Here is a 16,760-nt window from a genome sequence, read left to right as displayed (position 1 = left end):
CGATCTCCTGGGCTTCCATCCAGTGGGGATGATCAGCTGGCCTCACCTGTCCCTGGTGTATGGGGGTTGGGAGATGAATGACCCTGGGTGGGGGGACCCTTCTCCTTCCCAACATCCTGTACCCAAGGCTCCTGCCCCAACCCTCACCCCTCCCTCCGAGTAGGACCTGCTTCTCGTGCACACCCACTTCCTAAAGGAGATGAAGGAAGCCCTGGCCAGCCCCTCCGCACCCACCCTCTACCAGGTCTTCATCAAATACAAGGAGAGGTGAGACCCAGCTGGCCAGCCCAGACCTCTGGTGGTCACCCTGCCTTGCCTAAGCTGGGTGTTTGGGAAGCCCTCCCTTCAGAGACCACTGGGCAGAGCGGAAACTTTTTCTTCTTTGCTCATGGGCAAGGGGCTGCCCATCTCTGGTTAAATTCCCAGCTCTTTCTCTTGGGAGCTGTGTGGCCTTGGGAAGTTACTTAACCTCTCTGTGCTTCTGCTTCCACATCTATAAGATCAGCATGATACAGGCACCCTAGCTCCTATGGATGTAGTGAGGATTGAATGCTTAAAGTGTTTAACATGGGGCCTGGCACACAGTGGGCGCTCAATAAATGCTTAATAAATGAACATTGAGCAGACATGATACACCAGGGGTTGCGCCAAGAGCTTCTTGTGTATTCTCTCATTAAATGCTGCCATCAACCCCATGCGAGGGTGGCGGGATCATTGTTATGCCCATTTTACAAATGAGGAGACTGAAGCTCAGTGTCATCTGGTTGGGAGGAGGTGGGGCTAGGACTGACACTCAGATCTGCTTGGCTTTGGTGTCAGCCACCATTTCCCGGCCATCTGTCCTCTTCCCACAGATTCCTCGTCTACGGCCGCTACTGCAGCCAGGTGGAGTCAGCCAGCAAGCACCTGGATCGAGTAGCCACAGCCCGGGAGGATGTGCAGATGAAGCTGGAGGTGGGGGCTGGGCTACATCTTAGGGTTGGGGGGCTCTCCCACTCCTTCCCAGGCTCTGGGGACAGGAGGGAGGAGACTGTGCTGGAGATGGCGTCCCTTTCGATTGCAGCCCTGCCAGGGGTCTGCCCCCTCAAGGTCTGGGGCTGGAGGTAGTGACCAGCAAGTGGGAGAAAAGGAGTAGGAGGAGCTGGACCAGAGCGCTGAGCGCTGACCCCAGCCGAACCCTGACTCTGCGCTGAGCCCGAGTGCCGAACTGAGGTTCTGAGTCTTGATCAAACTCTGGCTGTGCCCTGATCCTGGGCGGAACCCCAGTCTTGACCCATGTGTCTAGTGGAAGCACAGACAGGGCAGGAATGATGAGGGGCGGCTTGTGTGTGCCATCCAGCCAGCCTCTTTGCTCCTCAGGGTGGGGACCCTCCCTAACCCCACTTAGCTGAGGACTCCAGAACCTCCACCCCAGGCAGCCTTCCAGCTGCGTCTTAAACCACCCCTCATCCTGTGGCATTCTTCCTTATTTCCTTGGGGGAGATAGGATGCTCCAAGTTCTAGAAAAAGCCAAACCTGCCTCTACCTCTTCTCGCTCACCCCATCTCCTATCCCCCAGGAATGTTCTCAGCGCGCGAACAATGGGAGGTTTACCTTACGGGACTTGCTGATGGTGCCCATGCAGCGGGTGCTCAAATACCACCTCCTTCTCCAGGTGCACAAGAGGGGAGGGGTCAAGCATGGAATTATGGCATCTGTCTCCTTGAAGGGCTTCTGGAGGTGGGCCTCTGGGATTCTCTGGGAGGCGTCATTGGGGTCATTGGGCCCATGTCCCAGCCTCTAAGGACAGAAGAAGGAGGAAGGAAGGAGCGGGTGGGCCAGGCTTGTTTGGAAGCACACCCCACCCCCCAGAAGGAGAGAGTGGGCACAGGTGACATGTGCATCTGTGGGTCCCTCAGGAGCTGGTGAAACACACGCAGGATACGATGGAGAAGGAGAACTTGCGGCTGGCCCTGGATGCCATGAGGGTGAGTGGTCACACACGGCGACCATAACACAGAGACACATGCACATTCAAGTTAGTGAGGTGCCACCCAGGCATGGTCATGTCCACAGGCAACCCCTCTCCCCACCTCACAGCGACACAACTGTGGGACCAGTGAGTTACTCACAGCATCTCCTTTGGGACAGTGACATTTCCCTCCCAGCCCCTGGTGAGGGCTGATCCCCTGTTGCCAGGTACCTGGTAAGGGACTGGGCCAAGTTCGGGGGAGGGGAGGTCCTAAGCTCACTTCTGCCCCATCCCTAGGACCTGGCGCAGTGTGTGAACGAGGTCAAGCGGGACAACGAAACCCTGCGGCAGATCACCAACTTCCAGCTGTCCATTGAGAACCTGGTGAGGGGCGGAGGGCGGAGGGCCAGGGGTGTGGCCACGTGGAGGGAGGGTTTGGTCTCCTTCTTGGTGGCCCTTTGCCAGACACCCTGCCTACTGTGTGTAGGACCAGTCTCTGGCCCACTATGGCCGGCCGAAGATCGATGGCGAGCTCAAGATCACGTCGGTGGAGCGGCGCTCCAAGATGGACAGGTGGGTGGGGCCAAAAGGATTTGGGGGCGGAGCCTGGGCAGGGGCTGGGTCAGCTCTCCAGATAGACGGGTGGGTGGGGCTTAGCTAGAGAAAGAAGCAGGGCAGAGCCTGCTTGGATGTGTGTGGGTGGAGCCAAGAAAGGCAGGTGGCAGGACCTGCAGGCATCTTATGGAAGATGTTGGGTTGGATGGGTGCAGGGGGCCAACTTGGCCACAGAGGAGGAGAAGGGCAGGAGTCCTAGATGGACAGCAGAGCAGGGCCAGGAAGGTGGAGGGGATCAGGCGGAGAGCTGATGGGGGACTTGGGGAGGAGCCAGGCAGAGGCACCTGACCCAGCTGCTTACAGGTACGCCTTCCTGCTCGACAAAGCTCTGCTCATCTGTAAGCGCCGAGGGGATTCCTACGACCTCAAGGACTTTGTGAACCTGCACAGCTTCCAGGTTCGAGACGACTCCTCCGGAGAGCGGGACAACAAAAAGGTGAGGCCAAAACGGGGGCGGGGGATGAGACGCCAACGCTGGGGATGCTCAGGGCAGCTTGAGCTCTCCACTTGGCCTTTGGATTTGGATTGCCTCTCCGTGTGTGTGTGTGTGTGTGTGTGTGTGTGTGTGTGTGTGTGTGTGTGAGAGAGAGAGAGAGAGAGAGAGAGAGAGAGACAGAGACAGAGACAGAGAGACAGATGATAAATTTGTGGAAGTGTATGCTTCTCCTGGGCAGCCCTTTACACCCGGAACCAATGCATGGCCTCCTGGGAGCAGACAGGCTATTGTTGGCTTGAATATTTTCTCCCCACAGAGGTAGGGTCAGTGCCCATGTGGTCCCACCCTCTGCAGGGCAGGTGCCTTCATTCTGAACCCTGCTTCCCTGCAGTGGACTCACATGTTCCTCCTGATCGAGGACCAAGGTGCCCAGGGCTATGAGCTGTTCTTCAAGACACGGGAATTAAAGAAGAAGTGGATGGAACAGTTCGAGATGGCCATGTGAGACCCCCATCTTTCTATCCTCAGAGGACTCTGTCACGTGGGTGATAGAGGATCTGCGAGGCAATTCTGTGCTCTAGTCTCACTTCTGCCATGGGACCACTCGGAACCTCAGTTTCCTCATCTGGGAAATGGGAGGGGCAGTCTCTCAAGGCTGACCCCACCACCAGAATGCCAAGGTTCTGTATCACTTTCGGCCACCATCTTTGAAATCTTTCCTCCTTGTCTTCATCTTCCTTCTTTGTCTTGAGATGAAATTCACGTAACACTTTAGCCATTTTAAAGGGTACAGTTCAGTGGTTTTTAGTACAGTCACAATGTTGGGCAACCACCACCTCTACCCAGTTCCATAGCATTTTCATCCCCCTAAGGGAGACCCTACACCCATGAAGGGGTCACTCTCATTCACCACCCCCTTCTAGCCCCTGGCAACCACCAATCCAATTTCTGTCTCCACCCACATTCACAGCAGCACTATTCACAATAGCCAAAAAAGGTGGCACCAACCCAAATGCCCATCAGTGGATGAATGGAGAAACACAACAGGGCATAGTCCTGCAGTGGAATAGTATTCAGCCGTAAAAAAGGAATGCAGTCTTGCTCCACCATGTGTGGGTATTTCATTCCCTTTTATGGCTGAATGCTGTTCCTCATTGCATGGATTTATCTTCCCTCCTCAGCTCCAACATCTACCCCGAGAATGCCACTGCTAACGGCCACGACTTCCAGATGTTTTCCTTTGAGGACACCACGTCCTGCAAGGCCTGCCAGATGCTGCTGAGGTGGGAGTCTGGGAGGATGAACCTGGGCTCTGGGGTCGGTCAGCTCTACTGCTTTGGTGGAGCTGCTCCCCTGGCTGTCATGCCTCTGAGTTGGGAGATGGGAGGCTCTCCTTTGACCTTCAGCTTCTCCATCTCTCTCCTGCTCCCAAGAGAACCCAAAGGGGCCCATCATATTGTTGGCAAAACGAGGCTGTGTCCATTCAACATCACTGATTCTCTCCTTTCTCTCCTTCCTGCACCCAAGAGGCACCTTCTATCAGGGCTACCGCTGTCAACGGTGCCGGGCACCGGCACACAAGGAGTGTCTGGGGAGGGTGCCTCCGTGTGGTCGACATGGGCAAGGTACCAGGGGACTGAGTGTGGGAGGTGGGCTTGCTTCTTCGAGAGGGATGCTCCATTCTCACTAGTTACTTCCTTTACCCTCTTGCAGATTTTGCAGGAACTATGAAGAAGGTAAGATCCCCATGCTCCTTTCTATGCCTGGAAAATCATGGGGGTTCAGGGTAAGGAAGGCTGGACCCAGGAGACCCTGGCAGTGGGCATGGCCCTTTGCTAGGTGCTCAGATAAGGGCTGATGAGCTCCCAGGCAGGGCGCAGGTAGCCACGCTTGCTTTCTTCTTGGTCTCTCCCTCCAGGATAAGACACATCGCCGGGCTCAGGACAAAAAGAGGAATGAGCTGGGTGAGTCAGCAGGGGGCGCTGTGTGGGGCAGAAAGCACTCCCGCTCAGGGACAGATCTCAACAATGATTTTAATGACCCCTTAATGTCCTGCTTATACAGCATTTGCGCCAGTCTTAGAAACCCGAAAGGAATTTATAAATGAGGAACTGAAATTCTTTGCTTGCTTTGCCCACACGCTGTGAAGGGCGTGCGTGGAACATAGCAATCCTTGTTCAGATGCTCTTTCTCTTCCCATCCTCTCTCTCCCTCCACCCCCCCCCCCCACACACTCAAACTCACACACATATGCAGTTTGAAGTATTGTTGATTTACAATGATTCATGTGTACAGCAGAGTGATTCAGTTATATATACATATTTTTTTTCTTTCAGGTTATTTTCCATTATAGGTTATTACAAGATATTTAGTATAGTTCTTTGTGCTATACAGTAGGTCCTGTCATTTATCTATGTTATGTAGTGTGTACCTGTTAATCCCCAATTCCCAGTTTATCCTATCATGATGGGGTGGTTTCAGCAAAGGGTGGTCCACCTAGACAGTGGAGAATGGGAGATGCAGTTGGACCAATCCAGAAGTCTTTTTAGCCCCAGGGCAGAGGGGAAAGGGTGGATTCATGTGTATTTTAATAGTGTTTGTGGGATCCCAGTTGTGATGGGTGATTTTTATTTAGCATTTACTGTGTGTATTATCTGGGCAAATTGTGACTAAAAACAGCATGCTTCTTGTCCTTGTGAAGCTCCCTGGCTGGTGGCAGGAGACAAACTTAGGCTGTCATTACAGTTGAGGTGGGCAAAATGGAGGGTTTTCCGGAGCATCAAATAGGGGGACCTGATGAACCTGAGCCTTCAGGAAAGGCTTCTCAGAGGAGGAGCCAGTGTTCCAGGCAGAGGGAATGGCATGTGTGAAGGCTAGGAAGCAGGAGGTCAAAGCATTGTTAAAGAACTTGGTGTAGCCAAGAAAAAGAAACTCTTTGCTCAGTCATACAGAATCAGTGTAAAAATTCAGTTTCCTCTCTCTCTCTCTCTCTATATATATATATATGTCCTGGCATAGGAATAGGTATCTATAGATAACTATAGTTCTCTATCTATAGGTAGATACATCAACTTTATTTGCAATAGTCAAAAATTAGAAACAGGAGTTCCTGCTGTGGTGCAGTGGGTTAAGAATCTGGCTGCTGCAGCTCATGCCTCTGCAGAGGCAAGGGTTTGATCCCTGGCCTGGCACAGTGAGTTAAAGGATTCAATTTTACAGCTGTGGCTCAAATTAAATCCCTGGCCCAGGAACTTCCATACACCATGGGTGCAGCCAAAAAAAAAAAAATTAGAAATGACTCAAATGTCTTCAATAGTGGGTGTATGTATATGATATGTACTATATCTATATATCACAATAATACATATGTACAAAATCAGCATCATACAGAATGCATGTATCAACTTTGTCAAAACCCAGAAACAACCTGAATGTTCCCAATAGGAGGAAACATAGATGAGTGTATATATATATATATATATATATATATATATATATATATATATCTCCACTGTATATCCACTTACACATATCCAGTATATGTGTAAACTCATATGTATGTATGTGTGTGTGTATATATATTTGCACATATCCATTTTATATATATGTATGTATATAAATATATATGAGTGTGTATGTATATATATATATATATACTGGCCATGTGTATACACACACACACACACACACACACACACACACACATTCTATTGAGATAGAAAATGTATACCATAAATCAGTTTTTTTTTTTGGTCTTTTTGTCTTTTCAGGGCCGCACCCGCGGCATATGGAAGTTCCCAGGCTAGGGGTCTAATCGGAGCTACAGCTGCTGGCCTATGCCAGAGCCACAGCAGTGCCAGATCCGAGCTGCATCTGTGACCTACACCACAGCCCACGGCAACACTAGATCCTTAACCCACAGAGCAAGGCCAGGGATTGAACCCCGCAACCTCATGGTTCCTAGTCAGATTCGTTTCCATTGCGCCAGGATGAGAACTCCACAAAGAATAAATCTTAAGTGTAGGCTCACTGAATTTCTACCCATGTGACTGCCACTCAGATCAATGCATAGAACATTTCTATTATCACAGAAAGTCTTATTGGATGTTCTTACTGCTAGTCCATCCTGCCTCCCAGAGGGAACCACTATCTGATCTATCAATTAGTTTTGCCTGTTCTTGAACTTCCTATAAGCCAATTGTACAGCATGTAGTCTCATTGCATGTTAGCATGGTTACTTGACACCATGACACGTTCTTTTTCGTTGCTGTATTGTATTCCACAGTATGATTGCTTTGTGCTGTGTTTGTCCATTTTACTGAGCACATTGGGTTTGTTGCCAGTTTGGGGGCTCTTGTGAGTAGAGCTGCTGAGAACATTCTTGTCTTGGTCTCTCTGTGGACCTATGTTTTCATTTCCCTTGCTGATATATACAGGAGTGGATACTTCTGTGGAGATCACCAAACAGTTTTCCAAAGTGGATTCTTTCCAGCTGTGTAGGAATGGGCTGTTGAGTGGTGGCTACCCTCCCTCTTTAAATTATTTTCATGTTAAAAACTTTTTTTTTTTAAATGTCTTTTTGGGCCACACCCGCAACACATGGAGGTTCTTGGGCTAGGGGTCGATTTGGAGCTATAGCTGCCGGCCTACACCACAGCCACAGCAATGCCAGATCTGAGCCACACCTGTGACCTACACCACAGCTCACGGCAACGCCAGATCCTTAACCCACTGAGCCAGGCCAGGGATCGAACCGGTATCCTCATGGATGCTAGTTGGGTTCATTAACCACTGAGCCACGACGGGAACTCCAAAAACATTTTTAAGTTGAAAACAAACCAAAAAAAGAATCCAAGAATCTGGGCAACTTCCAGTGCTCTACATTCTCACCACCATCACTCAGTATTGTCTGATTTTAAAATTTTCACTATCTTGGTGGGTGAGGCTCAGGTTTGAAAGTCCTCCACTGCCAGCCACGCCATATCACGTCGTCCCTTCCCTCCAGGCCTGCCCAAGATGGAGGTGTGTCAGGAGTACTACGGGCTGCCCCCACCGCCCGGAGCCATCGGACCCTTTCTACGCCTCAGCCCTGGGGACATCGTGGAGCTCACCAAGGCCGAGGCTGAACAGAACTGGTGGGAGGTACAGGCTGGGGCCATGGGAGTGATGGGGAAGGGCCCGAGCGTGGGGCCAGGGTGTGGGTGCCCTTGGGCATGGGCTCCTGGGCGCCCTGGACTTTGGCAATGGAAGCCCCTCTGGGGAGGGGGATGGCCATGGGGATTTCTGGGGCTGGCCTGGGCCTTTTGAGCTGGTGGTCTTTCCAGGAAGTTGATACTAGTGTGGGTACCTCTTGTCATTCAGGCTGCAGAGAGACAAATGGACAAGCAGAGTGACCACTGGGTGACAGACGGACACACACATGCATCGTGGATGCCTGTAACCTCTTAACATCTTTCCCTCCCATCTTTTTAGGGCAGGAATACGTCTACCAACGAAGTTGGCTGGTTTCCCTGTAACAGGGTCAAGCCCTACGTGCACGTGAGTGCCTCAAGTCTGATTGGAGCGAGGGCAAGGGGGTCCACAGAGAGTCCTATGAGGGCAGGCAGCTCTGGGGAGACCCTCTTAAAAATGGGAGGAGGTTGCTCATCCTGGCAGGTTATTACCTACCTTGATGACTGAGCCTGGAGGGGAAGCCACCTGGAGAAGGATGGCCCATCCTTGTCTCCTTGGTTCTCGTGCGACCATCTTCCTCCGCATGAAGAGAGCAGCAGGGGTCAAGAAGCCTGGCCAGCCCCTGGCTTCCTTCACAAGCACCGAATGGAGTCCTGTACAGGGTCATCCTCCTCTTCCCCCACCTCCACCCCTGCCTCCTGGCTCAGATCCTGTGAGCCAATCTGCCCATCCCTCTGCCCCGCCCCCATCCGTTTTTGGCCACGTCCACGGCAAGTGGATATTCCAGGTCAGGGCTGGCTCTTGCACCACAGTAGTAATCAGAGCCACAGCAGCACCACCAAACCCTCAACCCGTTGTGCCCCAGGGGCGCTCCCTCCCTCAGTCTTTATGCTGACTCCAAGTTTTTCCCACCCTCCCCAAACCTCAGCCCTCTCTCATCCTCCCTCATGACCCCATCACTGGCATCTGCTGGGAAGCTCATCTCCCGTTTTTGTCGCTTTCATTTGCTATAATTCCAGACTTCCAGAAAAGTCGTGAGAATAATGCAAAGAACTCCCAATTATGCTTTACTCAGATACACCAAGTGTTAACATTTTGTCCCCTGTGTTCTATCATTTGCTTTTTTTCTCGACATTTTTTTTTTTTTTTTGTCTTTTGTCTTTTCGTTGTTGTTGTTGTTGCTATTTCTTGGGCCGCGCCCGCGGCATATGGAGGTTCCCAGGCTAGGGGTTGAATCGGAGCTGTAGCCACCGGCCTACGCCAGAGCCACAGCAACTCGGGATCCGAGCCTCGTCTGCAACCTACACCACAGCTCACGGCAACGCCGGATCGTTAACCCACTGAGCAAGGGCAGGGACCGAACCCGCAACCTCATGGTTCCTAGTCGGATTCGTTAACCACTGCGCCACGACGGGAACTCCTCGACATATTTTAATTTTGAAATGTCTAGTATTTATTTTTCCTGAGACGTCTAAGCTTACAGACATATTTCCCCCTCCTCTCTGAATACTTCCCAAAAGGAGAACCTTCTCTTATATAACCAGAGCATGAGTTTTAAATACATGAACTTCAACATAGAGGTTATACTCTTATATATTTAGACTATGTATTTATACTTTTACTAATTGTCCCTGAAATATCTTAGACTTTTTTTTTTTTTTTTTTGGTTTGGGGTTGTCCAGATCTCTCCACTATGGAATTACATTGGGAGTTTCCATCATTCCCTGAAAAGTTATTAGTTGATATTCTATTGTAAGGAAAAACTGTGGTTGCCATGTATTTGTGTATTATGTATGTACCTATGTATCTGTCAATCATCTATATATCTAATAATCATCTATGTATCTATCTCTGTATCTGTATGTTATCTATCTCAGGAAATGGTCTGGATTTTGCCTCGCCCACGGCATTCAGAAGTTCCGGGGCCAGGGAACAAACCTCTGCCGCAGCAGTGACAAAGCTGGATTCCTAATCCACTGCACCACCTGGGAACTTCATGTTCCTGGATTTTTATTTAAAAAGTGTCCCAGGGAGTTCCCATCGTGGTTCAGAGGTAGCAAACCTGACTAGTATCCATGAGGACTCAGGTTTGATCCCTGGCCTTGCTTAGTGGGTTAAGGATCTGGCGTTGCTGTGAGCTGTGGTGTAGGTGTCAGACACGGCTCAGATCCCACGTTGCCCTGGCTGTGGTGTAGGCCAGCAGCTGCAGCTCTGAATTGACCGCTAGCTTGGAAACTTCCATATGCCTTAGGTGCAGCCCTAAAAAGACAGAAAAAAAAAAAAAGAATAAAATAAAATTTGTCCCAGCCTTGGACGTTCCCTGGTGGCTCAGTGGGTTAAGGGCTTGGCATTATTCCTGCTGTGACTTGGGTCACCACTGTGGTGCGGGTTTGATCCCTGGCCCCAGAACTTCCTCATGCTGTGGGCATGGCCAAAAAATAAAAATTAAAAAAAATAAAGTCTGTAAAAAAATTGTCTTAGCCTTGGCCAGTGGGCCTTTCAGATTAGCCTTTCCTTTTGACATGTCCCCATCTTTTGAGCCCTTCCTTACTTTCTAGCGCGATATCAGACTTCCCTTGCAGTTTTTCTGCCCCAATCTTGGAATCAACCATTTACCCAAGGAGCCCGGGTCCTTTCGGTGGGCCATGGCATTCAGAAGCCAAGCTCTGGGCATATCTTCAATTTCTTTCTGCACATTTAGCTGTCTCTTTAAAGCTGGTTCATTTGAGGGTGAACCGCTCTCTCCTCCTGGATTCTGGGGCCGTATGTATGTCCAATGAAGAGTATAGTAGGCGCCTAATCAGTGATAGCGGAATGAATGAATGAATGAATGAATGTAGGGCCCTGACCTCTGTTGCCATGCTGGACCCTTTGCCCTAAGTGTCGATCTCTATCTATGTCCCCAGGGTCCCCCCCAGGACCTGTCTGTTCATCTTTGGTGAGTAGAACCACATTTCTTATTTTCAGCTTGGGGTGCTCTGGGGCAGATGCCTGGGATGGGCCTTGGGGGTGGAAGTGGGGGCTACAAGCCAATAAGTTATTCATTCTTCAAACCTTGAGCCTTGACTGCTGGGCTCAGCCCTCTGCTGGGGGCTGCTAAGGACAGAGCAGACAAAGGAGGGTCCTTGACTTTGGGAGATTGTGGTTTCACTTGGAAGGCAAATGATGATGATGATGCTAATGGCAGTTCCCTCCCCCTGCTTTTTTGAGCACCTACTGCTTATAGAGCAATGAGGGGTGGGGGTTTACAATGTTGCTTCAGAGCCCACTGACCTGGGGCCAAATCCGGACTCCAACATTTCCCTGTTGTGTGACCTTGGGCCAATAACTCAACTTCTCTATGCTTCAGCTTTCCTCTCTGGAAAAGAGATTTTTTTTTTTTTTTTTTGCTTTCTAGGGCCGAATCCACGGCACATGGAGGTTCCCAGGCTAGGGGTCGAATCGGAGCCACAGCCACCGGCCTACACCACAGACACAGCAACTCGGGATCCGAGCCGTGTCTATGACCTACACCACAGCTCACGGCAACACCAGATCCTTAACCCACTGAGTGAGGCCAGGGATCGAACCCACAACCTCATAGTTCCTAGTCAGACTCATTTCCACTCACCATGATGAGAACTCCTTGAAAACAGATTTACAATAGTTTCTATTTCATAGGGCTGTTAGGCTTCCATAGCCATGACCTATAAAATGCTTAGTTCCGTTCCTGGCACACAAAAAGCACTTTATTATCTGTTGTTATTAGCGTTAGCTGTTATGACCTCATTTCGATCCATTCTAAAGTGCCTATCATCCCCCTCCTCACGTTTCAACATCTCTGGCATTGGAATGGCTCTTATAATTAGTGGAGTCTCAGTCTTCTGCCTAATTTTATGGGTAGCAATTTTTATTTCATAATAGCTTGTGAAAGCACGGTGCAGTTTACAATTGTTGGCGTCTTGGGCTTGACCTAACGTGGTGGTGTTTTTATAACCATGTGCCAGCGCTTTAAGGATACGTTCAGTTCTCTCAATTATGCTTTGAAGTACCTGCTGTTCTTACTCCTTTTCTGCAAAGGAGGAAACCGAGGCTCAGAGAGGGCAAGTGATTTGTTCAGTGTCACACAGTGAGAACATGAGGAGGTGGGATTTGAACCCAAGTCTGCCTGCCTGCAAAGCCTGACCTGACTGCCTGTGGAGAGTATTAGTAACCAATGGGCATGATAAACATTCACGTCCTACAAAGTATGTGGGGCTCCAAATGTATTATTGTCATTTGTCAAAAATGTCCCTCGGTATTGAGGAATTTTATCTCCTCTTTTCAGAAGAGGAAATTGGGGTCAGAGTAACAAATCAGTTCCTGAGGTCACAGAGGGACTAAGGGGCAGAGGCAGGATTTAAGCCATGGTCTCTTGAGGCTGTAATCACTCCGCCCCTGCCCTGTGGGATGTGGTCACCAGGGCTGGACAGGGATGAGGAGAGTAAGACCTTAACTTTGGGTGCAACCTTTAAGGGGGCGCCCCAAACTCAGGTAGCGAGATCCATACTATTTTAATGCAATATTTAAAATAAATCAAAAGCAAGCCAAAAGAAATCCATGATGAGCAAAATCTCAAAACTGTAAATAAAGACAAGATATGACCAAAAAAAAAAAAAAAAAAAAGATACGACTGGGCTGGGAGTAGGGAAAGGTGAATTGTGGTGAAATAGGAGTCAGATCTTGTTTTTATTTAAAATGTTGACATTTTGTTCATCATGGATTTTTTTAAAATTTATTTTTAAAATTGAAGAGACATTCACATAACAGAAAATTAACCATTTAAGGTGGCACTTATGTTAATGTTGATGCTTCTATTACATATTCATGCTGACCTATCATATGATTATATATTATATAAAATTAATACATATTATATTATGTATTTACATTTATAGCATTATTCATATTTATATTGATATATTATCTATAGTAGATATTATCTATAACAACATATTATTTATGTTCACACATAGCATGTGTATTCAGATTCACATTTATATATTATCTGTAATTATATAGTGTATAAATAATATATATTGTTGACATGTTATGTATTTACATTTATCGCATACATTTTCATATATCATAAATAATTTATATTTATATATCACATATTATCTATAGTTAGTATATATTATTTACATTATACCTTTAAATTTATGCCATAAATATATTCATATTCACATTTTATATTATCTATAATTGCATAGTATGTAATTAATATACTTTATTATATATTTACATTAATAGCATAAACACATTCATATTCACATTTACATATCATTTATAATTATGTTTTATCTATATGTAATGTATATTTAATATATATTTAAATTTATGCCATAAATATATTCATATTCACGTTTTATATCATATAATTACATACTATCTATATAGTATATATATTATTTATGTTATATATGTTTATATTTCCAGAATAAATATATTTACATTCACATCTATATTAAATGCATTTAATACCTTCACCAACCACCACCTCTATCTAGCCCCAGAACATTTTCATCACCCCCAAAAAGAAACCCCATCCCCCATTAGCAATCACGACCTCTTCCCCTTCCCCAGCCCTGACAACCACTAATCTACTTTCTGTGGATTTGCCTGTTCTGGACCCTTCATATGAATGGAATCACACACCACGTGGCCTTTTGTGTCTGGCTTCTTTCACTCAGTATCATGTTTTTAAGGTCTGGCTACATTGCCGCTGGTGTCAGAGCTTCATTCCTTTTTACAGCTGCTTTTTTTTTTTTTTTTTTTTTGTCTTTTTGCTGTTTCTTGGGCCGCTCCCGCAGCATATGGAGGTTCCCAGGCTAGGGGTTGAATCGGAGCTGTAGCCACCGGCCTATGCCAGAGCCACAGCAACGCGGGATCCGAGCCGCGTCTGCAACCTACACCACAGCTCACGGCAACACCGGATCGTTAACCCACTGAGCAAGGGCAGGGACCGAACCCGCAACCTCATGGTTCCTAGTCGGATTCGTTAACCACTGCGCCACGACAGGAACTCCCTACAGCTGCTTTTGCAGTCATTTTGCTTTTTTTTTTTTTTTTTTTAGGGCTGCATCTGCGGCATATGGAAGTTCCCTGGCTAGGAGTTGAATCGGAGCTGCAGCTATTGGCCTATGCCCCTGCCGCAGCCACACGAGCCATGTATGCAATGCACACCACGGCTCATGGCAATGCCGATCCTTTAACTCACTGAGTGAGGCCAGGGATGGAACCTGCTTCCTCATGGATGCTAGTCAGGCTCCTTACTGCTGAGCCACAATGGGAACTTCCTGTTTCGATTTTTAGAAATAGTGCGTTCAAATACAACTTATTATTTATCTCGATGACTGAGTTTTGTGGCTTGCCCTTTGAATTTTGCACCTGAGGCTAATGTCTTGATTTCCTCCCTCACCCTATTTCCATCCTGGTGACCACAGAGATGGGCAACCGTGGACACTGGTAAATGCCTGACCAGGAATGCTGAATTTCAGAGTAAAAGAAAAAAAAAAAAAAAAAAAACCCAACAACTGGGAATTCTCTTGTGGCTTAGCAAGTTAAGGATCCTGAGTTGTCACTGCTGTGGCGCGGGTTTGATCCCTGGCCTAGGCACTTCCCCATGCTGGGGCATGGCCAAAAAATAAAAAAATAGAAACATAAAAATCCTCTGCTCCACTGTTCATCCTCCCACCACCCAATCCCTGATTAAAAAAACCCAAAAAAACAAAAAAACCCACTAACACTATACTTTCAACAATTCTGAACCAAATATGTTTTCTTTTTTTTTTTCCCCACACCAAACAATTCTCCAATTCTCCAGACACCACCTGGGTGTGGTACAATTCAATTCAGTTCAGACACTCTATCTGGAGTCAGTGTCAGATCCTATAAGTTAAGAGCTCACTCCCAAGGGACAATCCTCCACTTCAGATGCTAATCACAAGCCCAGGTCACCCCTACTTCTGACCCATTGGCTGTAAAGGGGACATTCTCACAACCATCTCTTTGGGTTGGATAATTTGCTCATACAAACTCACAGAACTTAGATAGACAGTTTACCTACTAAATGACCAGTTTATTATAAAAGGATCCTGCTCAGGAACAGCCAGATGGAAGAGGTGCACCGGGCAAGGTGTAGGAAAGGTGGCAGAGCTTCTGCCCCCTCTCTGGGTACCACCTCCCTGTGTTCACCAACCTAGAAGCTCTCCAAGACCATTTGGTTGGGGTTTGGATGAGGCATCACTGCATAAGCAAGACTGATTACATCACTGGCCATTAGTGATCAACTCACCTCCAGCCGCTCTTCCCTCCCCAGACATTGGGGTAGGGTGGGGCTAAAGGTTCTTCTGGTCACCAGCCCCCATCCTAAGGCTATTGAGGAGCCCTCAGCCACCCGCCTAACCCCGTCATCTCATCAGCATACACAAAGACACTGATCACTTAGGAGATGCCAGAGGTGTTAAGAGTTATATGCCAGGAAACGAGGGAGAGGCACACAAAGACCAAATATATATTTCTCATTGCATCACTCTAAAACACAGTCACAGGCAAAGAGCCGTCTCCTGCAATTCAGGTATGAAATTTTGGTGTGACTTACAGAAGTCCAATGGCCACTGCATACTTTGGGATTCTGGCCACCACCTCACCACCCAGGGTTTACCTTGGTGTCTAAGGGCTGCTGGACCAAGGCTGACATTAACTTTAAAAATCATAGGGATTTGGAGTTCCTGTTGGTGGTGCAGTGGAAACGAATCTGACTAGTATCTCTGAGGATGCAAGTTCAACCCCTGGCCTCACTCAGTGGGTCAGGGAACCAGCGTTGCTGTGAGCTGTGGTGTAGGTCACAGACGTGGCTTGGATCCTGAGTTGCTGTGGCTGTGGTGTAGGCTGGCAGCTGTAGCACCGATTCGACCCTTAGCCTGGGAACTTCCATATGCTACAGGTGTGGCCCTAAAAAGCAAATAAATAAATAAGTATAAAAGTCACAGGGGTTGGGGGGAGAAAGCAGCCTCAATAAGGCAATCTCCTCTCCTTGGTGTATCTTGACAGGTATGCTGGCCCCATGGAGCGTGCTGGGGCAGAAAGCATCCTCACCAACCGCTCGGATGGGACGTTCTTGGTGCGGCAGAGGGTGAAGGATGCTGCAGAATTTGCCATCAGCATTAAGTAATTCCTCCTTTTCTGACTCATCTTCCCTTGTGACCTGGGCACTGCTGATGCTTTAGGAAGAAGGGAATGTACAGTCACGATAGTCACATTTTTTTGAGCTCGTGCTGCATGTTTTTAATCTTTCTTATTCCTTTTAATTGACCGACAACCCATAGGAAAGAGATATGCTTCTTAGCAAGGCTCCAAGCCTGGAGTATTCTGCATACTCCAGGAAGAGGCAGAAATGCAACCTGCACCCAAGTCTTGCAGACCCTGGCTCTCCTGCATCTCTGTTTCTTGGGTGAAGCTTCTTGCTCATGGTGGCTCATTTCCTTGTTGGTTTTGTAATTTTGCCTTGTGATCTTAAGTGGGGCTTTCCCAGCAGGTATCTTTGCTGCCTGGGTCTCCAGAGAT

At 48.0% G+C, this 16,760-nt stretch overlaps 1 protein-coding gene across 2 annotated transcripts in view; it reads left to right on the top strand.

Moving 5' to 3' along the window:
* VAV1 (vav guanine nucleotide exchange factor 1) overlaps window positions 1–16,760 on the top strand; it is a 64,218-nt gene that overhangs the window by 37,648 nt on the left and 9,810 nt on the right. For both annotated transcript variants that reach the window (NM_001267833.1, XM_085009350.1), the window contains 16 exon segments: window positions 164–267; window positions 855–954; window positions 1,559–1,654; window positions 1,899–1,967; window positions 2,249–2,335; window positions 2,439–2,524; window positions 2,870–3,002; window positions 3,394–3,503; window positions 4,184–4,285; window positions 4,530–4,627; window positions 4,716–4,738; window positions 4,921–4,966; window positions 8,008–8,144; window positions 8,475–8,540; window positions 11,081–11,112; window positions 16,248–16,364. In NM_001267833.1, the coding sequence (NP_001254762.1) occupies window positions 164–267; window positions 855–954; window positions 1,559–1,654; window positions 1,899–1,967; window positions 2,249–2,335; window positions 2,439–2,524; window positions 2,870–3,002; window positions 3,394–3,503; window positions 4,184–4,285; window positions 4,530–4,627; window positions 4,716–4,738; window positions 4,921–4,966; window positions 8,008–8,144; window positions 8,475–8,540; window positions 11,081–11,112; window positions 16,248–16,364 (1,406 nt within the window).

Source organism: Sus scrofa, chromosome 2 (assembly GCF_054392235.1).
Source record: "Sus scrofa isolate SSC_HxYL_T2T_F1_AM1 chromosome 2, Sscrofa_HxYL_maternal_Yorkshire_Landrace_v2.0, whole genome shotgun sequence".
NCBI classification, from domain to species: domain Eukaryota; kingdom Metazoa; phylum Chordata; class Mammalia; order Artiodactyla; family Suidae; genus Sus; species Sus scrofa.
Note: the sequence above shows the minus strand (reverse complement) of the source record. Positions and strands in the feature narration are given on the sequence as shown.